Consider the following 25,454-nt stretch of genomic DNA (forward strand, 5'->3'; position numbering starts at 1 on the left):
GTATAACAATTTGTCTGTAAGGTGTAAGAAATGTGTACCTTGGTGGATCTATTGTCGAGCGATGTGAATGTTATAAATATATATGTACAAAAATGGATCAGTGGTATCTGCCTGAAATGGTATAACCTCTGAAATTTAAATACATGTACATGCATGGATACCAAACTTAACGTCGTGAATATTTACGAGCCATCTTATTGTCCCACTTCATTACAGTGACTGAGCTGTTATAAGCAAACTTTAGAATTACAGTTAAACCTCTGCTAACCAACACCTGAACCATAGGCAGACATATATAACATATTATATAATAACCTGAATTCTACGCGCATTTTGATTGGTTCTTACTTATGATCTATTGGAGTACAGACACATGGATGACGTCACGCAGTGGTGTGACTCGCGCGCGTGATCAGAGTTCATAGTCCAAATCAGAGTTGTCGGCAAAGTTTTTCAAACTTGCGGGGCCACAACAAAGCAAAAAAGTTCAGCTTAATTACAAATCTTCAGTGAGAAACAATACGCCAAGCATCGTTCACCTTTCGAAGCATTTAACTGGGCGAAACAAGCTTGAAGAAGACAGTGAATTATTCGATAAATTATCCGAAATCTGTATGAAAGTTTGACCGATGTTGTGCAAAATTATTGGACAACGCCACGGGAAACAAGGCGAATTGCGGTTGAACGCTTCGGTTATGTTTACAGATTTGAACAACTTTCCAAATCGGAATAAAGGTTAGTTTTTTCATTGACTTTCAATTGACCATTTTTCTGTTTATTTAATTAATCGGATTATAACAGTGCTTCGTGTTAACGAAAACTTAAGCTTAATAGTTAAGCTTAAATCAAAACAACTTAGCTCATCTTTACGGCGGCATTGCTCAAACTGAAGTGTGCCGAAGTCTTGTGTTATTATATAAAACAAATAGATTCCATTTTGCCGTGGGTCTGTTCAGTTATAGATCACAGAAGACGTCAAAATGTGGTATGAACATCAGTGACCCACTCGGCTAGCGCCTCGTGGGCCACTTCTCTGTTCATACCACGTTTTGACGTCATCTGTGATCTATAACTGAACAGACGCACGGCAAAATGGAATCTATTTGTTAAATAGACAGTTAGTCATGATCAAGGTCCAGGGGAGTCACAGAGAATATACATACACCTCCTATATTTAGACACCACTCCTAACCAGTAGCGCAACAGCCTTCGTAAGCTTGTAATATTATTCTACTGGTCCTCTAGCAGGCATTTAAAATACCAGAAACAGAAAGCAGGGCGGCACCGCCGTTGGCCAACTCCCCCCCCCCCCCCACTAAGCCCGCTTCTGTCTAGTGTAGCAGTTGCTATAGTTTTGTCAAGTAGGGGTGTCAAATGGTAAATGCGAGACTTTGCGAGACAGCGAGACTGATATCTTTTCTGCGAGCCCGAGACCTTTTTAGCCTTGCAAAAGAATTTGAGACTCCGAGAAGGCCTCAAAGAAAAATTTGAGACTTCGAGACCCTGAAATTTGGCTTAAATTTTGCGAGACACGCATTTCTTGAAGGACCATTCACCACCCCTTCTAGTGGCACTGTTCCTGTTGTCTGCTTAACGGTTCTCTAGAAGGGTAGCATTAGTCATTCATGTGTGGCCTTGAAAGAGCTGCTCCGACTGTTCATAACTGAACATTTTTCTGATTCTCGCGGTATCTGTTTATGAGAGGTTCAACTGTAACATTAAAGCTGTTTAAAGTCCTCTGAGCTAAGTGTGTCCCCTGTGAATCGGCAAGCAGTGCAGTATAAATAACTGCTTGTTACACTGGTTTGTTATGCCAGTTTCATGTGATGAATTATTATTGTTGAACATCTCTTTTTAACAAATCTGCAAATTAAAAGAAAAACAAAGAAATATTAACAATTAAAAATAGGAAAGTTTAAACCTGCTGGTAACGGCAACATGGGTCCCATGTTCCATTGTTGACTAACAATGAAATTTTGGTTTTTGAATATACCTTTCTGGCCGGCCAGTTCTGACAAATGGAATGTGCCTTTAGTACACTGTGGTTTGCAGTAAGGTGCCATTTCTAATTCACTATAGGTACCGTATCACCTCGAATAAGCGCCCACCCTGAAGAAAGGAAAAGTTTATAAGCGCCCAGCCTCGAATAAGTGCCCACCCCCTACCCCACAAAAAAACTGAAGTGCACAAGAGGAGTATTGATTATTGAAATTTACAGAACATTTCAATGAACAGTTAAAATTCTGCTTTGGTACATCTTCACGTTTTGTTATTATTTATTGTTTTGTTACGAAAATAAATTTACTATTTGCTGAAAATCGTGAACATTTAATAAGTGCCCAGCCTCGAATAAGTGCCCACCTCGAATAAGGGCTACTCTCAAGGTACTCAAAAACTTTAATAAGCGCCCATGGTTCTTAAACGAAAAAATACGATAGATGTATAAAAAATGATGAACTGACCTTTAAATTGAAGGGCAACCGATGACATCTTCTTGTAACAGTAACGACAAGACAAGAAAAACAACATAGAACACGAACATGCTGGCACCAAGAAGTTTGGACAACCTCCATTTACTGACAGCGATAGCGACAACCACGGCTATCAACATTATGAAGAGTAAGAAGACGGAACAGAAGAGTCCTTTGCTGTTGACTACCACAGGAGTACCAAGATGCATTGCACTGGAAATTAACCACGGGAGAGGTAACCTAAAACAGAGAGAGTCCACTATGTTGAATTTCTGAAATTACACTGCATCTTAGTTTTACAAATGGGTGGCGCAGTGAGCTAATGGTTAATGTGCCAGACTCTAGGTCCTACGGTCTGGGTTCAAGACCAAGCCATGGCACTGCATTGTGTTCTTGGGCAAGACACCTCACTCTCATAGTGCCTCTCTCCACCCAGGTGTATAAATGGGTACCAGCAAATTTAATGCTGGAGGTAACCCTGCGATGGATGGAGGACAGAGGGTGAAACTTTTACATAATAATCCCCCCTCCCATCTTCGGGGCTATTAGAAAGCTCTGCTTATTTTACTATTTTGAGTGAAATTGCACACATACCCCATGGTGACATCAAACATGTTACTGCCTATGGAACTGGATACAGCCATGTCACCAAAGCCTTTTCTTGCCACTAAAACACTAGTAATGAGATCAGGAATACTTGTCCCTGCTGCTAAGAATGTTAGGCCCATTATCTGTGAGGAAACCAAAAATGTGTTATATCACATTCTAGAAACATAGAGGAATCATCAACATTACTCTGTTAAAAACGGTAAGGGCTGGCTTACAAGCCTTGGATGGGGCACTGTGTTGTGTTCTTGCACAAGACACTTTACTCTCACAGCACCTCTCTCCATCCAGGTGTATAAACGGGTACCCACAAATTGATTTGGGGTAACCCTGGCCTGCGATGGACTAGCACCCCAGTCGGGAGGAAGTATAACTTCTCCTAGTGACTTTATGCTACAGAAACTTGCATAAGCTCTGTTCTGATGAACCTCTAGGCTCCGACACAGACTCTATGAACCTTACCAGGCAATTAAGGTGGTTTAGTAGGCTGGCAATCATAAACACCAGTTTCCACAACATGAACTGACTGTCTAGGAATATCACTTTCATACCTGGATGGGACGCTATAGACTAACGCATGAATCCCCCCAGCAATTTGACTACACTAACATTAATTGAGCTTTATACTGAAAGGAATGTATTAAATTAGGGTTATGCTTACCTCTGTAGAAATTCCAAGTGTATCACCAACTTCTGTCGCCCACCAAACCATTAAATACGAAAAGAAAACAATCCATAACATTGAACAAATAAACGTCCATGGATACCAGTGTCTTTTCTCCTAAAAGAAAGAAATAGTTTTAATAACATTTTATAAACATCATTTCTGACATTGCCAGAAACATGTGGGGGATGGTTGGGGCGCAGAAGAAGGGGGCGAGGGGAGGAAGGGAGGAAGCAGCAGGAAGCAGGGCTCGCCAGGTGTAGGGGGGCAGGGTGATTTATAGAAAAAAAAATGAAACATGGGTCCCCAAAGGTAGGAGTGTGTACCAGGAATAAAAGGTACAGGAAGAAGGACGTCCATACTTATGTCAGGACTGAACACAGGTATTGTTTAATAAGTACTTCATATATGACTGGGTTACGGGCCATTTCCATATTACTTCACATTTGACACGAGTATGCTTGTTTAAGTGAAGACACTTAGTGATGCCTATCATGATTGTACATCTCATAGAGCAGTTTTCAATTGAGTGTCGTAAAACCAAAACCAAAGTAATTACTCTAGCCAATCACAAAGAACACAGACAATCCAGTAAACCAATCAAAACTCGAAGAAAATACATGAAGCCGGCACGAAGCGCGGGAAAAAGTGCGCGAGCGCGTCATGATTGGTTTTGGTTTTACCTCTGATTGGCTGAGAAAGTGGCGCGAGGGTTTTAAACCAATCACAAAGCGTAGTAATGCAAAACCAATGCAAACACAAATTACTTTCGACACTCAAGTGAAAACCGCTCTAAGTAATAAATCCTGGAAATATCCCTAAGTCCAGATCCCCGTAATCCCCCCCCCCCCCACCACCACCCCCACCACAATAGTAAAAAAGTAAAGCTTGTCCGAGCCTAAGTGGCCCATAGAGCCGGAGCTTATCCCGGTTTCCGTAGCATTAAGCGACTAGGAGTATTGCTACTCCCCCCTGGATGGGATGCTAGTCCATCGCAGGGTTACCCCCCAGCAGTAAGTTTGCCGGTACCCATTTATACACCTGGGTAGAGAGAGGCACTGTGAGAGTAAAGTGTCTTGCCCAAGAACACAGCGCAGCGCCCCGGCCAGGCCTCGAACCCGAGCCGTTCGACTCGGAGTCGAGCACGCTAACCATTAGGCCACCGCGTCTCCACACAATAGACTTTACATTAAATCGCTTGTTAAATTCCAAGGCAACTCATTTGACTTATGTACTTACTGGTCTTTTGATGTCCTGTGCTGTAAAATACATGAGAAATAAAACAGGAGCTCTGATGATGAACACTAAACGGTCCTTCCAGCCTGATGGCCAACTTAAGTCTATAGGATCACTTTCGTCATCCAGCTTCAAACAGAAAAATGACATCTGTTTAGTATTCATTTGGGGGAAAGCACAGTTATGTTAGCCTCTACAACAGATGGTTAAGTGATCTACACCCCCAAGTGAGATGACAGCATCCCTGTCCCATTAATATGGCTTTTTTCCCTTTAAGTGATGCTGCACTCTAAAGGGAAAACAACTGTCTAAGTGCACACGCAAAACGATGAATTTTATTGCGCAACCAAAAACTGTCTAAAAGCGATAAAAATGTTTCAATCTTGTGTGCTTCCAGTTAGTTCAACTCCAGTTAGCTTACGGTTAGTTCCACTCTGGTTTGGTTGCGGTTAGCTTTATTTGTTAATACGGGCAGCATTTTTCAAAATTAAAAACTGCATCACTCACATAGTACTACTTTTGTTTGTATGCCATTTTGCATGTGCATTTAGACTGTTGTTTTCCCTATAGAGTGTGGCACCACTACAAGTTATTAAACCCATTAATATGGGAGTCCCCCACTCCCACCCCCTAAGAAGCAGACATACTCATACTTACACAGGCTTCCCTAGCATCTTCAATTTCGACTAATTGCTGATGTGACGAATGCTGTAACACCATTGATTGAGAGCCTTGCGACTCTGTTGAAGTTCTATAAACACTACTACTTTGCTCGTTCATTTCCGGTACTCCGCCCGGTACGTGAACAGTTCCATTGTGGTCAGGCACAATTTGTACAAGAGGAAACATAGCATCTCCATTTACCAAACTACCGTTTCTGGACAAGTTGTCGCCAACTGTTTTATTATACGAGTCTCTTCTTAATTGGTCATTTATTGAAGTAAAGTTATTTGGTAACGGAACTTGTGACGAATGATTATGAAGTGACGACGTGGAAGCAGAACCTGTCCTTTCATCGCATGTGGCCTGCACATTTACAGAACTGTTTGTAACGGATAAATGAATCTGCCTGTGGTTATCGTCCACAGAAGCGTTTTTATTAATATCTTGATTCCCATGCACAGCATCGGAGTCTCTTTCCATACCAACTTTGACTTTCAAACATTTAAGTCTCTTCAGCTTGTTTACTTTCACTGCAATGGAAGCTGTCAATCAGAATAGAATGACAGAGGAAAACCATTAAATTTACCCATTCCAGCTGTCAAGAAATTAAAAAGCAGGGAATCCCCACTTTTTGAGGGAAACAAACATTGGTTTGAACACTGGATAGTTGAGAGAAATTGGGGGTAAAAATTGCAGTGTTTGACTGCGCGAAGGAAACTGCTTTAATTTTGGTTTGAGTAATTGGGAGGTCTGACAAATTAAGGGTTAGAAAATCAGGATTTTGACAAATGTATTAAAGGAGCTACGTCACAGACAGTGCATCTTGAAAACATTGGCAATTTTTTTCAAGTTTGTTGTTCAGAATGTGTGTTAATCTTTGTCAGTTGAAACCATCCTTGGTAAATTTCATGTTTTTATTACTCCTTTGATTTTTTTACATTTTTTGAGGTTTCCTTTAATTTGAATGTAATCAGAAAAATAACTTAAAATATTGTGACATTGCACCTTTAAGACAGAGATTTAGTATTTTCCTGAACATCAGAAAACTGAAAAAAAAGTTGGGGTTAGGGATTGGGGTGCAAACACCCTTACTGGGTTTCTCCCATCAAACCACCAGCAAGGTCCTCCTACAGTTCACAAAATTCTTGATCAAAACATTTTAATGTGTGAAAGTGCGAAAATATAATTCTGCTTGAGGTATCATTTAATATTTCTTATATGTCAGTTCTGAAAATGTGATCAACAACACAAGTCTTGAGCTAAGAAGGATAGAATGAGTTGGACAGAGAGTTATAATTACTCACCCTCCCCTAGAGGATCCATAGTATGAATTACAAGTTGAAGTGCTCCATGGCGGAAATGTGGCAGACCATTGTTTTGCTTGGATGAATCACAAAGGCTTTCCACTGCTTTCTATTAAATTTAAATATAATTTACAGGAAAAATGCAGTTAGAAAATTTTTTCTACAAGCCGGAAAGAATTTTCAGTTCTTATTATAGCAATCTTGGTATCAGCAAAATCATCTTATTGTCATCATTTGACAGCCTGTAAATCAATGGTGGCTTTTAAACACAAACCATTAAAGGGAGTCTCTACATTATGTTAAGCATATCATGCTGTTAAAGACTCATATCTTAAGGCGTTTTCACATGCGTGGCTTTTGCGGGAGATAAAAAACAAAGATGGCACAGGTTTCATGCAAACATGTTTAATACTGTGTCCATTAATGGCCACATTTGCAATTCTAACGAGCAATTTGACCATAGGGCTGCTTCTTTTGGCTAAACAGGGAATGCTATAATAAAAAATTGCACATTTTTGCTCTGAGTTCAACCTGTGGCCTTCGTATGCCATTTTATGAGATGCAGTTTCATCTTGGAATGAAATTCACTATGTGTTTACATGATACCAGAATGAAATGTCATTCCAGAACGAAAATTTCATTCCAGAATGACTTGATTTTCATCTCGGCACCATCATGGTGAATAGAAACAGTAGGCCCTAACACTGACCTTACACCATGATCTGATAACGAATATCTAAAAAGTTGTTCTTTCTCCCTGATTAAAAATAATTTCCTGTCAGTAATTTCAGGTAGATTCATATAATGCAAGAACTTCATTACCAGTAAGCAGAATTTACACCAGTGGGATGTAAAATAACAATCATTATATTCATTCAGTTTATTACAAATTCAAAAAATCATTTACAGTATTATTTTATAAATTAATACTCTAGCTACAACCCAAGACATAAGTCCTTGGGAAGGTTGCACACGATCGCTTTGATTTCAACAACTTTTAAATAAATCTGATCTATAGGTACGTACACAAGGTGTATGGGCTCCCCTCTCCCCCATATCAATATTGAAGTATTACTGAACATTATGATAGACAATATGCTGTGATTGAAGTCTCTAGGTATACCTCAACATTGAATGAGGGGGAGGGGGAGCGCAAACTTGGTGACCTTCCCAACGGTATTGTCTGGGGTTGTAGCTACTACTATAAAGTTGATCTTTACTAGAGAAATCTTTTCCAGTTTTCCTTGGAAAGTTTTGGGTACAAGTTTGAATTACAAGCTCTTCAGCCAACCTATTATTATAGTAGCCATTTCTGAACGGAACTGTACAAAATAATATTTTCTTCCAAACTTTAGACACAAATTTAAATTTGGGTGTTTTTAGTAATCTTGAATATTTAGATCGAAACATTCTAGAACAATGTAAGTGCTGACCAGTGTATATTTCAGTGGAGTAGAAAAAGTATATGCTTGGCAGTTTATAATTGGCCCTGACTTATTTTTCAGCTAGAACATGTAGTTGCCTCCTAAATTTAATAAAAGATGGCTTTCATTAAAAGTTGAATCAACAGAGTCAAAAGCAGTAAACACAAGGGCTTACAGCACAAAGGAAACAAAGCGTAGCGGCGAAAACTGAAAGATAACCTTGATACAATTTCTTGTATTTTCCTCATAACTTTATCGAACAAAATTTCACTGATCCAGTTATATAGAGTAAGCACACACCTGGTTGTTGAAAAGACTATTCAAAATTTACTGTTTTATGACAAACATAATTATACAAAAATTATCACAAACCAGGAAAGTATTTTTTTGTTATCTGAATTAAAATGAATTCATGATCATGAAAAGCTTGAAAGATGAAATACATTAGCACACATTTAACACTGCCCGATCTTTGACCAGATTATGATCGGTAGTTCTCTGATAGAAAATAGACCTTGATGAAATCATGACGCCGCAATCTTCTATTCAAAAGGAAGTTTAATTAGTTTTCCCTCTTATTTGCCATCCTGTTTGGAATTGTAGCCAGATTAATCCAAAGAGGATTACAGCAAATTCAACAACACTCAACAGACCTCTACAGACAGTAAAATGTCACCAGTTCAAGAAATGCCCCTCAGACATAATTATAAGTTGATTACAGCTTTACTTGTGTATGAAACATGATCTGGCTCTGTTCCTGATTTCAGCCACCCTTGGGTACAGTTTAATTATTGGAAGATCCTATTTCTATTTCCAATTTAATTAACGTGTTTGACTGGAGTACTGTTTACTCACACCCCACCTAACGATATAACCATAAAACCCTTGTTTACAAGCTCTAGTTAATAGCATTGAGCTCATGTAGCTATAGAAACTATATGACTGCAGATGTCCTTCCCAAAAACTTTCTAAATGTTTCAAAGTGTAGGGATTACGTAACAATATTAATCCAAAAAGTTCGCGGTAAATTTACGCGCACTGCCATGCCAACTGCGAAACGAAAGCAAATTTTGTTTTCTTTTTACGCTGTCAAGCATAACATTCATTGATTACAAAGAGTTTATTTATGCACGTAAGGCATATATGAATATAATTGTACACTCGCTGCTATTGTTATAGCTTCTTGTTTAATATTAAAATATATACTTGAAATTGCCTCAGGATAGAAAAAGTTCGATTCAACAAGCATTCTTAAACAAAAAATGCAACCTTACACTAAAGTAGGACGTATACGAAGCACATATTCTAAAATCTCTTTTCTCGCGAATACGACTAAAATCCCGACAATTTAATATCCAACTCGTTACACTGGTATAGTCAAATTTTGTACATTAAAATTTGGGGGTGACGAAGTTTCCTTATTAATGAAACGGCTCGTCATGCAAGACTAGCTTATGGTTTAGTTTTTAAAAAAAGTCACGGAAAAGTTTTCCTAAACGTTCAAAATTGTGCGTTTGGTACTGATTTGAAAGCGCCAATTTGCGAGCAGATAGCTATTCTCGTGGTTTCCTGAAGCGAATTTACCATCAAAGAAGTTCAATTAAACCGCCATTGTCACTAAACAGGCTCTTAAAATACGACCAAATTTTCGTTTCCTCTATCATCCAAACATACATTACCTACCTCCAAAGAAGAATCTTGAGGGTTCCCTGCAGTGGCCTCGGCTTCTTTCGAGTCCAGCGTGCTTACTTTATTCGATTTTAGCAAACTTTTCACCCATCTTTCTATGTTGTGGTTGAATTTCATAAATGTCACATACAAGAAGTAAGTGATCATCAGTATGAGGGCTTCCCACCACTCGATTTCTCCGTCTGTAAAGAACGCGATTAATATAATCAGAGCTGTGCTGTAGAACATACAGTCGCGAAATAAAGGCCACCATGTTAGCTTTAAGATTTCCTTTGAGAACACCGCACACATTCCTATAACAAACAAAACATTGAACACGGCAGAACCAACGATCGTTCCAAATCCAACATTCGAATCGGGGTCCGCAAAAACTCCAATAAACGAAGTACAAAGTTCGGGCATACTGCCGCCAGCGGCCATGAACGTAGCCCCGGCTACATCCTCTGAAATGTTTAATTTATCTGTGATATTCGCCAACGCGGGAATGAAGAACTCATCACAAGCGATCGAAAGCGCCAGGAACATATAACACATGCCTATTATATGCAAAATTACAGCTCCTTTTCGCTTTTGAGCCAGCGTGAAAACATCCTCCGGGTACTCTCCCTTTTTATCACTGCTACTTCCATTCACACTTAGCAGAAAGCGATTCCTGTAAACACTATTCTCGCCGTTAGGTAAAGCTGGGGTGTCGTTGTCAAATACCGCAAGGAAGTTAAAAGCCGTACTGCACAGCAGCACAGAGGTCACCAGAAAAACATGAGGGCAGTTCGTTCGCGGCCGCTGCATTCGTTGCCACATATACGATCGTTGAACCTTCAATGCCATATTCTCGGTCCTGTACAATCACCGAGTAAACACCGGAAACAAATTCACCAGAAACGTTCGATCCGATCGAGTGTTCCACCACGACGAGCGGTGGTCGATCCTTCGTTCGATTGATGGTGGTTAGTCGTGTTCGCCTAACACTAAACGGTCTCTAGTTGACGGTGTAACTGTAATATAGGAAGAACACACATTATTTCGGTCCGAGAATAACCAAAACACTCTCCAACAATCCACAGATGGGATTTGTTTCGAGCGTGTAGTTCATGGTGAGCAATCGCAGACAATGTTGTTGGAAGAGATGTCGTCAAGCACTTGCAGCCAAATCACTTGCGGAATCCTTCCCTCCGCGGTAAAACCAAATCCTGCGGGAAAATACAAAGTAGCGAAAAATGAATAACCGAGGAAGTTTAACCTCGGTCACACGTTCGATTATCGCTATTTGTGAGGCATGCTTCGATCTGTCATTCCTGATTCACGCGGAAAAATAAAAGCTGGTATGAACCTTAGCAACTCAGTGTCTTTCTCCCAAGAGGCAACGCGGCAGGGGGCTATTGTTGATTTCGCCGTCTTTGGATCTCCATGTATAAAGTAAACACTGATTACCCGGCTAATGTCGCTAATTACTTGACGCTCAATAGCCGAAATCAGCATGAAAAAGAACAGCATTTTACATTTAACCCTTGGGTATGCTTATATCTTTGTACTGCAATCACTTGTGCGACTTTTTGAACGTATAATGATCCCATCTGAAAAAATTGTTTTTGACCCCCAAATATGTATATTAATATCGATGTCACACAAAAATGAAACGCACTCAACTAAATCGCCCGCTCTCTTTTTTCCGGCATTTCATGTAAAACTTCTACTGTACTGGGCAATTAGTTTATCCACTTGGGTTTTCTGACAATTATTAAAATTAGAAACGAGTAATGTAAACGCTAATTAGTGTAATGATACTTCCTTTCTAAAAGGGGTGAAGCGTGGTTTGAAAGCATTGAAAATGGAAATCACTTTGTCCTAAAAACGTCCAACAACTAGATGCTTTGACCCAAATTTGCAGTTTTGTTTATGGTACACTATCATAGGAGTTTGGCCTTAATTCCTCCTTTTCTAGTCGAGCTCTAGTGAATCCAGGTCCTGTGCATAGAATATCAGAAAACTTAGATTTTATTATTTCTTTTTTTAAAAAAGTGTATGCGGCTACATCGCACTTGATTGCCATATTGTCGGAGATTTTGCACTCCTTCACCTTGCAACTGCTACTGCAGTCTCAATATCCAAATACGCTTTTAAACATCCTTTTAAGCCTCTAGGGGGAAAGTCAATAAAGTATGTATTGTATTGTAACATCACTGAGTTGTTTCCATGCACTAGAATCAGATTCGAGAATCAGATACGAACTTCGGAAGTTTATCTCAGATAACTTCGGATGTCAGTTCTATTCAAGGCTGTGTCGTTTTAAAACGCAACAAAAACGAACTAAAAATGAATGTTCCACGTTGCAGGGAAACAATTTACCACAGAAGAAGAATTCACGTTCACTTGCAACATATCGGTGATATTAATTTTTATTTTTTTCCATACTATCTCAATTTTGACTGTTGAAACAAACTTCAAGAGCACGACAGTACCCCGTCAACCTCGTTCCAAGGAACCCTGAGAACGAGGTTGGCATCCCATCCGATCGCGATCCGATGCGAAGCCAGAATTAGTGTGAATTTTGATTTCAGTTTCATTACTTTTTAGTGAGGATTTCTGTTTATATATTCTCTCCTCCAATTTTGACGTCGACTAATCTCAAACTCAACAAAACGTAAGCAATAAAGACACTTTTATACAAGAGAAATTGAACCCTCAACTAACTTTTAATCCTGGGTTAGTGTCCGGGGGGAGGGGACTGCAGTGATACTCCAAGTCACCGCTGATGCTATGGAATAAGGGTGTTGCAAAGATGCTCGGGATTTCCGGAAAAGTTGCTCGAAAGTTGCTCCAAATATTCAAAACGTTGCTTTTTTACTTGATTAAGAAAACTATTCCAATTTTAATTGGAATAGTTTTAACAAGAAAAGTATTTCCCTTTGAAGGTAAGATTTCTAAACATTTTCATGCAAGTTCACTGCAACATAAGTATCCAAGTAACATTTTAACGCCAAAATTTGTTGAATTGCAAGGATTTTTTCACTAGTAACAATTGAGACGATACCCATGACGCTATTTTTGCTGATGACTTTTCATACTTAATAAGCCGAAAATCGAACCATCCTCGGAAGTTCCGCGGAAATCATCGGCAAACTTTGTTATCTTTGAAAAAGTTCGAAAAATGTTCGGAAACGTTCGTATGGCCTTTTAACAACACAATCTTCGAAAATCTTCGGTTTAGCAATCGCTCTGACTACAAAAAATTGCTTGAAATATGAAAAAATTTCCAAAAGTTGCCGAAAAAACTTTTTAAAAAGAGGAGTATAGCCACAACAGGTGCATTGGATTAGACACGTCTGCCTTTTCACTGACGTATTCAACTTGACGCATTTTAACAACGTTAGCAAAACAATGTCGCAAACTTCTTCACAACAATTTTGTTGCCATGGAGCTTGAAACACAGACTTCCCTTAACCACATAAACATTGACCGCTATGCTAAAAACAGACGTCACTTGCGAAAGCAATCATCACTAAATTTTTTAACAAAGCTACTGTAATCGTCCAAAATACCCTCTAAAATTGGGGGATTTAGGAGAAGCCTAGATAATTAGGGTTTTTTGGATGACTTGTGTTTGAGCGAGTAGAAATGATGTACAGGTGTCGTATTCGTAAATTTAATTTGTGACAATTTCAACAAGTCGAGAAATACAATAAGAGGATCAGGCTGCAACACGCTGTTCCTTTGTACAAGTGCTTATACTTCAGGAATTATTCCAATACACAGTCATTCGCCTTAGAATCAACAAATTATTGAATAAACCCTCAAAATAAAATAATTAACTAGAAACCATTTCAGTGCGCAGTAACCATGGAAACGCAACTGAGAGCAGCTGTTCTGTTCTTCACGACTCGAGGTTTACATGTAACCGGAAACACAATTTCTGAAGAAATAAAGTTAGCGACATTTCCCTGCAATGAAATAAACTGCTTTTAAAATAATTTGCCCCGGATAATTTTATTACGACGCACTGTTATTTTCCTAAAAGAAGAATAATTAACAGTGCAGATGCCATCCAGCTGCAGAGAGCCGTAAAATAAACAAGGACGAGCTCAAAAGAATGGTCCTGTTGAATTTGGTTGTTTCTGAATCAGTCAACATTTCAATTTATTTTAATTTGTATAGGAAGTTAAAAAAGCCATAGTACCTTTAAAAAAGGAGAAAACGAGTCAAAATGAGAAGAATTGGACTGATTAGCGATGAATAGCAACAAAGATAGTCATAGATGTAATCTTCAGCACTTAAACATTTATAAGTTTGGAAAATTGCAACGAATTTAAAGCCAGGAATACTCGCAATGCAATTTACCGAAATGTCAACATTTAATATATGAACGTTTCAAAGAAGTGTATCACTTCCTTTTCAATTTTTCAGTTCTTTTTTCAGTTTTTTTTTGTTTTGTGTGTGTGGAAGATAACAACCAGAAGTCACGTCTGTACAAAATATAACAAAATGCTGGATTTGCTATTTTGAAAACCATTGATACAGAACTACAAAGCTCTGAATTAGGAATTAAAAAAACTGGGCTCCATTTGCAAACTCGCAATACCTGGGAATACCTTAAACTTTGCAGAAAATAAAATTTAAGCTTGGTTGGAACTGAATAATTACGTAATTCGGTGCATAAAATTCATTGAGCTTCATTTCTTCAGTGGAAAGCCATAGAAGTTACAAAGCGGCCATTTTGACTACTTTTAACGCTGCGGCAAAATATAACCCCTGCATTTTTTTTAGTCAGTAATTTTAAAATCAGAATTTATGGCAGAAAATTTCGTGGTTTTCCAATTCCCTTGTTTAAGCGTAATGTGAGTTTCACTAAATGTCCTCGGCTGCTAATTAGCTGTTGTGTAAAATGCTTGAATTCGGAGGTGTTGATTTAATGCCGAATACGTGTCCTAGCTTCTTGCACTAAACTTGATGCAGTTAAAAAAACATCTTCATCCGCAACCATTGTTAAAAGAATTGCTAGTAATGAGTGCAATTCTAGCTGCATTTTCTGCTACTTTCCCAAAAAGTCAAGGCTTTGGCTAACAAAAGCATGTTTTATCCCGTATTTTATCGTTGCACGGGCTTGCACCTGCAAAATTTTTCTCCGTGTTGACTCGACAACATTTGTTCGGCACGTTTGCGTGGATATTCATTAACACACGGTAAATACTTTGCTGAATCGCGCTATTTTCCTGTTCCTGACAAAAAAATGACGTTTATTGATCTACATCAGTCACGACTACAGCACCGTAGTATAAAAAATATTGTCTTTGCCGAGTTTTTTGTGTAAACCACACCTATGTGAATTTACAGGTTTGCATGTCTTGCAATTGACAGAAACTAGGACGAACATAAATGTTGCAAACAATTTTCATACAGTTCAACAGCCACCCTTATCTTTGTGAGGTATCTTCTACCTAAACAAGATATCATTAGCAGAGTTCCAAAAATCTACGGTGTTAAATAAAGCAAGGGCTTAATTGCTACAGCTTAACTTATAAGTTGTTTTGAAGAGATGAAAGGCGGTTTCCTAGGTGAACTGTTGGCTTTTCGGCCACACGTAACCACACAACGTCGAAATTACTCTGAAATGTGTGCCATGAAATGGGCCGGGTGTTGATCAGTTTAAATTTTTTATGCTTGTCGGTAAACAAATTGCTCTGGAAGTTTCTACGAACAGAGAATAGCTGAAACATCCGGGTTACGTTTGAGAAACAGAGCGCTGCATAAACTTTGTTTGCCTGTATCGCATCAGAGGCTTCAGTACCAACCACAAATTTTAATGACTTTGTTTTAGCAAACTTTTCACTAGCTGCTAAATAAAAACAGATAAGATTACAGCTGATCTAAACGATTGTGTATGAACTGGCTAAAATTGAAATAAACTGTCGTTATTTCCTCAGCGCGGCTGACTTATAATTGAAATGAAAAAGAAAAAGGCATAATTGTATAGAAGCGACGAGTTAAAATGCCACTCTTCAAAATGAAAAAAAACATATTTGGCATATTTGCCGTTGTCAAATTGGTTATTTAAGGAATTGTGGCGTATCTTAACTGATTAAAAACTAGCTAAATGAAAAAGTATAGCCTATGAAAATAAAACTAAAAAATGCCAAGGAATCTTTCCCTCTATCTTTCCTATCCGTATTTAAATGTAATTCTTTAGTATTCTCTGGTCGTTCCCTTAATTTTCAGTATTTCTGCAATTTGTTTTCAAACTGACAAATTGTCACAGGAAGCAAAAGTAGGTCAATTTTGAGAGAAAATTATTTTTTATCGCTTAGAGGTGCGTGCCCTGAATTGTGCAACGGATGTTCCCAATAGGTTTAAACGATGATTCTGTATCACATGTTCCGAAACAACCGGCAAAACACAGAGAAAAATATCTTTTTATTGATATTCAGCGTTTACACGATAACACTAAAACTAAAATGCAAATTTAAAATAAAGAAAAAAGACAGAAAGCCACAGACCGCTATAACGAAACACTCGAAATGCTCTAACTGATTTGTTTATCAAAATGCGAATTTTACAATTTCAAAACGAAAGCAAGGCTTTCGTTGTTGCTGATAATACTACAAATTTGAATCTATCTAAAGAGGATGGCAAACGCTCGAAACTTTCAATAAACCGACAAAAGAGGAATATTTACACAACGATATAAACGTTTTGTTGATATAAACGCGGGCGAGCAGTGAAGTTTTTCAGCTTCGGACTTCTTAGCTGCGACGAAAAGAGTCTTAATTTGCCGTAAAGGCTAAAATATACAACAGAAAAATATTACACCAGCTTTGGAATTTAGTAATTACTTTATCTCTGAACTTACTAGAGATAAAATGTTAGGTATAGTTCCAAAAATATCAACACAAAACGCTTCCCTTGCTACTACGGTCATTCACGTGCGGAAATTAATGAATTTTGTTAGGCTGTTCAATTCGCTCGCCTTTCCGAGACGGCAAAGAAAGGCGGATGTAAAATTTATTAATATCTTCCCGATTTGTGCTATCTTGATGTTGTTGGTTATTATTTAACTCTGTGTTGACGACCAGGCATATCTTTTTCAGTCGAACAAGTAGAAAAAAAAACATTTCAGATTCAACGAAACCATGTCAGCGTTGCAAAGGAAACAAATTAACACTTACCTGTTTTCTCTAGGCCAACCGTTTCTCAATTTCTTTTTTTTAATGGACGTTCAACTGCTATAACCGCTATGTTTCGAAAGCCCCTGTCTTCAGGTAACCGGAGAGATCTTGGCGAAACATAAATATATACGGATTGATAAATTATTGATATATGTGGCCGGCCATGTATATTTTATGGTCTGCAATGTCGAACTGAATTCATAATTAGAAACCAGGTGACTACATTATGGAAAACATCATTAATCCACAAACACATAGGACAGTCGTGTTTTGAATTGTAAGTGGAAACCAATATAGTTATCTATATAGCTATCACTCGTTCATTTTGCGCGTTAGGCGAAATTAAAATATTCCCGGGAATTTGTGCCCAGCTAACGGCTTTAAAATAACACATCTCTGCGTTATTTCCATCTTTACAAATTGCTGAATTACGGAATTGGGGGTTTTCAATTATCTCAAAGACGTAATTAGAACAGGGTTTTGTTACCGGGCTTGTCAAATAAAATTCTTATTTTTTTTTATAGTTAGCGTCTTTTTCTAAATGATAGGCTTTGATAGTTTTGTCGTCACCGATATAAGACCCGATGCCGGTCACTGCATTTGATTCTTGGTATGGTTAAACAGCCGACATCTGTAAAATTAGGAATAAAAATTATGTAAATTTGATCTAAAGAAAAGCAAGAAAAGCGAAAGTTTTATTCAAGTAAACAATGAAAGCATTTGGGGACCCAAATTCTAGTTTTTGTCGCTTAGAACCTCTTAGCATGTACAGACAAAAGTTGATATGGAAACACAAAAACAAAAAAACTATGAAGCCCAACTGAGATTTTGCACTTAGATATTAAAAATAACAACTTTAACCAGTAACTTTAAGCTTAAAAACAATGTTTTTAAATGTTTAATAAGCGGGGGAATTAACAATTTTTTCCTCTTTCAAATGGGTTCCCTGAATTAAACCATTTGTAATCTTTCTGTGCTGGAAAGTAATCTATTAATAGCACCTTTTCTCGGTAAATCAATTTAACGATTTCGAAAATAATGCTATAAATACTTCAAAATTTTCTTATCACCGAGGTACTCGTAATGTTTCAAAACGCAAAGTTTCGCCTTGAAAGAACGTTAAAATTTTGTTGTTGTTGCTTTTGCTGCTTTGTTTACCAAGACACATATTAGTCATATAATTATTTCATTTCTGCACCTTGACAGAGTCTTTAGCCACTTATAAAAATATTCTTAAATGAGGTTTAGTTTAACAACGTTCGTCACCTTTATTTTGCCTTCAGTGTGTCTAAATGTGCAATTAAAAAGTTTTCCTTTATTCTACGGCAAGGTTTAAATTTCGTGATCGTAAAATTCCGTCCAGTAAGATAAGGAACAGAGCAGACGGTACCTTTTCTTTCTGAGGATAAATTTTCGCTTATCTTTCCCTCGCGAAAGAATGGTATAAAAGTCACTAATTGCAGATCATTAACAGGTTTGTGTACTCCGCATGCAGACTAACGAGTGACAAAAAAGTTCAATATAATAATAGGGTAAATTATAAATATATTGAACAATGTACTGTCAAAATTTCGGAACTTACCATAAAAAAAGCCGGAAAAAACACAGTGAGTTCAGAAGGGTCTGAAAGCTAGAGATAAATGCCTTAAATTGTAGGAACAAATATGGTATAACTTCCTTTCGTCATTACATCAGTATAATTTATATGGAACGCGCGATGGCCCAATGACTACGTCTTCGACTATGTAGAAAGTGGTTTAGATTCAATATTGAGCAAAAATACACTTCATTCTTACAATGTCTCTCCTCTCTTCACCCTAAGAGAAATTTGTTATTTGATTAACTTTACCTTTTAGGGCAACTTGACAAAATGTAGTCTTTCAATAAAGTCCTTCGTCTTAGCTATGAACCCTCGGGACGACCCCTCGCGACTTGGTCGCTGGTTCGGCCGCTTTGCGGTCTTAAAAAAAACTTGCTTCTCTCGATTAACTCGCGAGGTCGGCTTCGCGAGGTCGGTCGATGGACTAGCTTCCCATTCAGGGGGGGGGGGGTACCATGACTCCTAGTCAACCGGGGGTTCTCATGTGAAACGGACGGGGATTCTCGTCAGGAAATTTAAATAAAACCCTAAAGGAGACCAATTTGAGTGTGGTTTAAGCTTTTTGTTCCCCCTCAAAGATACTATTTTTTATGTCTGATAGGTCTTTACCGCCAACAGAGTATGGCAGCACTTTTTATTTCTTTTTTATACGTGCATTCCTAAGCGAGACCTCGACGGCTAAAAATATTGACGTTCTGTCCTGAACACCCTAAGTGCAATGAGCCCAAAGTCCGTAATTTACACCCCTGAGCGAGACGGACGTCGTCGTCCTTTTAATACGGGATTCCCCCTCCCCACGCCTCGGGCCTAGTCGCTTCTGTCTACAGAAACCGGGGCCGAATGCAGGCTAATGGGGTTCTAATGTTTCGGTCGCAGCATAAAAATTTTCCCCAAAATGTCGGTGAAGTCGACGCTATTTTGAGAGTTTACACTCTGTTTTCACGGAAGGGGTCGTCATGACACGAGATAAATATTTTTACTGTTTAGAGTTTTGACGTCTTTGTGTTTATTTTCCATTTCTGGTGGAGGATCAGGCAAAAAGATCGCGGCCAGAACCTAATCCCTAATGATCGAGAAATTTCTACAATCTGTGAACCTAAGGAAAGACAGGAAACAACAACAACAAAGAAAGGGAGTGTCATTTCCACGTCCAGCTGAAGCAGTCTTGTTCGTTCTGCCGAACCTGTTTTTATGCTAGAACTCTTGTAACGTATAAAGCTAACCAATCACAGCGAAGGTGCGGATTTCTTGGCCAATCAGGTGCAAGCCCTCACTTAGCTCACGCAACTTTCCCGCGCTTTGCATTGGCGCCCTGGCAACCTTTATCGACACTCAGTCCGTCAAAGCGATTGGATTTGGGTTTGAATCGTAGCCTTCAAACTATTAATTTTCCAAGTCACTCCAAAAGGTCACGAGAGAACTAGACGTCGCCAGCGGAAAACGGGAGGAGCAAGACAAATATATATTAGCCTCCATGCAGTCGTTTTCAGGGGCGATCATGTTACATTCCTCTCCGCGATCTGCTTGGGAGGTTAGGCAAATATAGGTCTCTCCTCCACAGGCTTTTCCAAGGCCGATTGAGCGCGGATTCTGATAGAGAGTCGCGAGTGGGAGGATTGGGAGCGAGCACGAAGCGCGAGCGGTGGGTGATGGGAAGGGAAAAAACAGAAAGCATACGAAACGTCAAGTTTAGTAAAATGCGATTTTTCATAATGTTTATCACCGCTGTTTGTATTACATTTTTAAGCAAGAACTAATTTAATTCGGTTATTTTGTTGCTAGCTTTGTGGCAACCGTAACGTGATACTTTTAATTGTTACGGAATACTTTTGGCTCTTTGCCAAACACTTATACTTATACCGATTCATTAAATGTTTCAACGAGTTGTTTTAAAGTTATAAACGCAAACGCCACTTCTGAATTGGTGAATTGAGTAAGACGCTCAAGAGACTAATTAAATTAATTGCGGTTTGCAGTTATTTAATAATATTTGCGTACACGTCTACGCAAGTCGTTCATACATTGTCTCTAATTTTTTTACGTACGTAAAAAATTACTTTGCTGACTGAGCCACTACACGGCCCATCACGCCGACTAAGATTTTTTGAAAAAATAACTCAATAAATTGACGGCCTGATGATCACTGGAAATTTTAGGCCACCAGTCAGCCTTGGCAAGGACTAATTTTTTCTCTTGGAGGCATTGATTCAAAAATACAACACAAGATGTTCTCTCCTTATTTTTTTGCATATTAAATAACCTCACAATAAGGACTGGAATGCCTCTTATGGTCTCATTTCAGATATACACGAAAATAGTGTAAAAGCTACCTATTCAGCTACGAAAATGTACCATACAAAAAAGAAAAACATATCTTGTAATACCAGAAGCAGACATTGTTCTTGTCAATTTTTATGGGAGACCCACTCCCTCTGGCCTGAGATGATGCTATTAGGTTATTCCAGAAGATTCCACCCCCCCCCCCCTCCCCAGACTAAATGGTGTTTGGGTATTTCCTGTGGGTGTAGGTGGTGGGAGGGGGGAGGGGGTGAAGTGGAGTCTGGAAATTTGGGATAGTGGGCATACCATATTATTTTATTCAATTAAGCGCCCTGGGCGCTTTTTAAATTTTTGGACCTTGAGGGTGGGGGCTTATTCGAGGTGGGCGCTTATTCGAGGCTGGGCGCTTATTAAATTTTTGGACCTTGAGGGTGGGGACTTGTTCGAGGTGGGCGCTTATTCGAGGCTGGGCGCTTATTAAATTTTTGGACCTTGAGGAGGGGGCTTATTTGAGGTGGGCGCTTATTCGAGGCTGGGCGCTTATTAAATTTTTGGACCTTGAGGGTGGGGGCTTATTCGAGGTGGGCGCTTATTCGAGGCTTGGTGCTTATTAAATTTTCACCATTTTTAGCAAGTAGGAGGGCTGCAACGATACATTTTCTCATAATACAATATGTACCTCGATACAAGCGCCACGATACGATACACGATACGATACAACATTACATACAGCTGACAAGTGCCATAATTTTACTAAATTCTGTTGGGTAATTCAGTTTTTTCCACTTTATCAGCAGTAAAAGACCTATTTGCAAAGAAAAGTTCTAATAAACTGCATGTTTTTGCTTGTGGGCACACAAGGCTATGCCAGTCGACAACTACTTGTCGCATCTTGAAAGAATAAGTGATCAAAAGTGAATTAGAATGGACCTTCCTTGTCCCTCAGTTTAATAAATCGCTATTGAAAGCTTTGACTTAGGTAAAAAGTCATCAAAAATTAGTAATTTCTGAATGCTGATGAAGAATATTTTATTTGTTTCACGATACTGCGATATTTTGTTCAAATACAGATATTCGTACACTCTTTTTTTTTTTTTATAAGAATACAGTTTTTCTGACCCAGGCTGAATATTCTTATTTTTCTGCTGATTTAGGCTGAAAATATTCTTATGAACATTCTTAGTCGTTAGAAAATACCGTTTCACATTTATGTTTTAGCAAGTAGTGGGTAATCAATTTCAAGTGTTTGGTGTTCAGACCTGTATCGTATTACATTGTGCACATGTACAATGCTTTTCATTGCAGCCTGGCCGTTTTGGCTTTAAACAAAGCATTCCTCACAGAGATAAAGTGACGGAAATGAGAATACCTGATTTTGTTTAATTTCAGCTAAAAACTATATTCTTTTCAAAATCTCAGCCTCGGGTTTATTCTTAAAATATTCTTAAAAATTCGCAAATTTCAGCCTCGATATTCTTATAAACTAGATTCTTATGAAAAAAAAAGAGTGTATCTTGACAAAAAATATCGCGATTCACCGGTGCACCGTTGCAGCCCTAGCAAGTAGTAAGTTTATTGTGCAACAAAACAATGAATAATAATAAAGCGTGAAGACGTACCCAAGCAAAACTTTAACTGTTCATTGAAAGTTTTTGTAGAATACTAAGAAAACTCGATCTTCGAGGAAGAAGTACTAAGTCAATTTCAGTCGCAATTTCAATAATAATCAAATTATACTCCTCTTGTGCACTTTAGGGAGGGGGGGGGGGGTGGGCACTTATTAACTTTTCTACCTACAGGGTTGGCGCTTATTCGAGGTTGGGCACTTAATCGAATAAATACAGTATATCCAACCATATATTCTTAATACAGGTTATTACAGGTTTCCTTGGAGAATAAGCCAAATAACATTCACTTGCAGGCAAATTATGGCAATTTGAGGCAAAAGGAGGGGGAGGGGGTCTACTGGTTAGGATATCTGCACAGGGGCTGGGATTCAGCAAGGAAACTCTTGTCACCATTAGAAGAAAGGGGTCTAAACTTTTTGAACCCATTCAGGGCTAAAACACCTGTCAAACGTTTTAGATGCATAACATATGTTTTGAGATTTCCCTCAACATAACTATTAATTTTTTATTATTTTCAACAAAAATAACAGAGGTCAGTAATCACTATGTGAAAATACTGGTCACTTGACACCCCGGGGGGGGGGGGTACTCCCTATAATGGCCTATACGGGGAGGCTCCGCCCGAAAGGGCCGGGGTACCTTTTTCAGGCTTCAGGTATACAAAAGGGTAGGGATTTCACGAGTTTAGGTATACAAAAGGGTATGGAAATCTGTCATTTAAGTTTTTAAAAGGGCCTTTTATTAAAATATTTCGAACAAACGTAATTTATGCCTGTATTATTTTAAATAATTAAGCGCTACATGAAAATGACAAGAAAAAGTCCTGTTTTAAGTCCACGCCACGTCTTTTAGGTATATGAAAGGGGTATCTTTTTTCACTTAAAGGTATACGAAAGGGGTACAATTTCTGTCAAAATGGTATATAAAAGGGTAAGGGGTTAGAACTCGGGGCAGAGCCTCCCCATATAAAATTTTTTTGAGTACCCCCCCCCCCCCCGGGCTTGACAATCAGTAATTTTATGCTTTTTCCTGTTTGATTTCTTTTAGGTCACTTAAAAGTTCAGCAATGCTGAAGGCATTTTCATCCTTCTCAATCTCACAAGTTGTTCCTGTGCTGCACTGACCATGCCGAGTAACTTCAAAAGGCGTGTCACCTTTGTGTATACGTATATGCTTTATTGTGTTTCCTGCTAAATTAAAAGGCTTCTCTTCTGTGTGTGTCCTTTTATGTTTTTTTAAGTTTCCTGCCTGACTACAACGCTTGCCACACTGGTTACATTCAAAAGGCTTCTCTCCTGTGTGAGTTCTTGTATGTTCCTTTAAAAATCGTGCCTGACTAAAACGCTTGCCACACTGGTTACATTCAAAAGGCTTCTCTCCTGTGTGTGTTCTTATATGTTTTGTTAAGTTTCCTGCTTGACTAAAACGCTTGCCACACTGGTTACATTCAAAAGGCTTCTCTCCTGTGTGTGTTCTTGTATGTTCCTTTAAAGGTCCTGCCAGACTAAAACACTTGCCACAATGGTTACATTCAAAAGGCTTCTCTCCTGTGTGTGTTCTTTTATGTCGCTTTAAGTCTCCTGCCTGATTAAAACACTTGCCACACTGGTTACATTCAAAAGGCTTCTCTCCTGTGTGTGTTCTTCTATGTCGCTTTAAATGTGCTGCCAATTTAAAGCACTTGCCACACTGGTTACATTCAAAAGGCTTCTCTCCTGTGTGTGTTTTTTTATGTCGTGTAAAATCTCCTGAACGACTAAAACACTTTCCACAGTGGTTACATTCAAAAGGCTTCTCTCCTGTGTGTGTTCTTTCATGTTCCTTTAACTGCACTGCCTGATTAAAACACTTGCCACACTGGTTACATTCAAAAGGCTTCTCTCCTGTGTGCGTTCTTTTATGTCGCTTTAAATGTGCTGCCAATTTAAAGCACTTGCCACACTGGTTACATTCAAAAGGCTTCTCTCCTGTGTGTGTTTTTTTATGTTGCTTTAAATTTCCTGAACGACTAAAACACTTGCCACACTGGTTACATTCAAAAGGCTTCTCTCCTGTGTGTGTTCTTTCATGTTCCTTTAAATGTCCTGCCTGATTAAAACACTTGCCACATTGGTTACATTCAAAAGGCTTCTCTCCTGTGTGAGTTCTTTTATGTTGCCTAAATTCTCCTAAACGACTAACACTTGCCACACTGGTTACATTCAATAGGCTTCTCTCCTGTGTTAGTTCTTTTACTCGATGCATAATCTTCCTGGCCAGTTTGAGTGAAACTTTTGCTGCACTTTGTGTAATCTTAAGCCATTAAGGTACATGAGCTTTACCCACTAGCTGGGAATGTCATTCTCAGACCTAAAAGCAAAAGAAACGTAATTATATCCACGTGTTGTTCTTTTGCTTCGAAGCCCCCACCCCCCTGGAAATTCCAGCTGAGCGTCATACTCTTGTTGAAAAATGTTGGCTTTTGAGATCCCTCACCCACTCAAAATTTCTTTTTTTCCCAATGTGTGGTGGGTATGAATATATTTTTCTGTAACCACACATTCTGCTGTCATGTTATTTGCAAAAAATTATATAATGTGATGCACAAGGGAAGCCGAAGGTGAAAATTATCCCCCTTCACACATCCTCCAAACTTTGGGCTTTGGGGTTCTTGTGAGGAGTTTTATTATCAAAATAATAGGCTAACGATCTGATCCAACTTTAAGCTGGCCAGGTATATGCATGTGTTATCA

At 38.7% G+C, this 25,454-nt stretch overlaps 2 protein-coding genes across 4 annotated transcripts; both read right to left on the minus strand.

Annotated features, from left to right (window-relative positions):
* Positions 1–1,115: 1,115 nt before the first annotated feature.
* Positions 1,116–17,340, minus strand: LOC144654160 (sodium/potassium/calcium exchanger 2-like). Of its 3 annotated transcripts, XM_078514339.1 has the most exons (9): positions 17,215–17,340; positions 10,052–11,247; positions 6,945–7,053; positions 5,635–6,182; positions 4,981–5,106; positions 3,739–3,858; positions 3,066–3,202; positions 2,463–2,711; positions 1,116–1,863 (listed from the first exon to the last, which is right to left on the minus strand). In XM_078514339.1, exons 2-8 carry the CDS (start codon positions 10,883–10,885, stop codon positions 2,465–2,467), a joined length of 2,121 nt encoding a protein of 706 aa, XP_078370465.1. In that variant the 5' UTR covers positions 10,886–11,247; positions 17,215–17,340; the 3' UTR covers positions 1,116–1,863; positions 2,463–2,464. The 3 variants fall into 3 exon arrangements, with proteins under 3 accessions (XP_078370465.1, XP_078370539.1, XP_078370406.1); XM_078514413.1 differs by lacking the exon at positions 17,215–17,340 and having other exon boundaries at positions 5,635–6,170; positions 10,052–11,903; XM_078514280.1 differs by lacking the exon at positions 17,215–17,340 and having other exon boundaries at positions 10,052–11,903.
* Positions 17,341–23,201: 5,861 nt separating this feature from the next.
* Positions 23,202–25,136, minus strand: LOC144662150 (uncharacterized). The gene is made up of 2 exons (XM_078522938.1): positions 23,731–25,136; positions 23,202–23,293 (listed from the first exon to the last, which is right to left on the minus strand). The coding sequence occupies exon 1, from the start codon at positions 24,964–24,966 to the stop codon at positions 23,740–23,742; it is 1,227 nt and encodes a 408-aa protein (XP_078379064.1). The 5' UTR covers positions 24,967–25,136; the 3' UTR covers positions 23,202–23,293; positions 23,731–23,739.
* Positions 25,137–25,454: the final 318 nt, after the last annotated feature.

The sequence above is a fragment of the Oculina patagonica genome, chromosome 1 (assembly GCF_052425735.1).
Source record: "Oculina patagonica isolate OP01 chromosome 1, crgOcupat, whole genome shotgun sequence".
Lineage (NCBI taxonomy): Eukaryota > Metazoa > Cnidaria > Anthozoa > Scleractinia > Oculinidae > Oculina > Oculina patagonica.

Coding starts and splice junctions, on each gene's coding strand:
- LOC144662150 (XM_078522938.1), bottom strand. CDS start 24,966: ATGCATCGAGTAAAAGAACTAACACAGGAGAGAAGCCTATTGAATGTA.
- LOC144654160 (XM_078514339.1), bottom strand. CDS start 10,885: ATGGCATTGAAGGTTCAACGATCGTATATGTGGCAACGAATGCAGCGG. Junction 6,183..6,944: donor TATGGATCCTCTAGGGGAGG/GTGAGTAATTAT, acceptor TCTGATTGACAG/CTTCCATTGCAGTGAAAGTA. Junction 5,107..5,634: donor AAGATGCTAGGGAAGCCTGT/GTAAGTATGAGT, acceptor TTCTGTTTGAAG/CTGGATGACGAAAGTGATCC.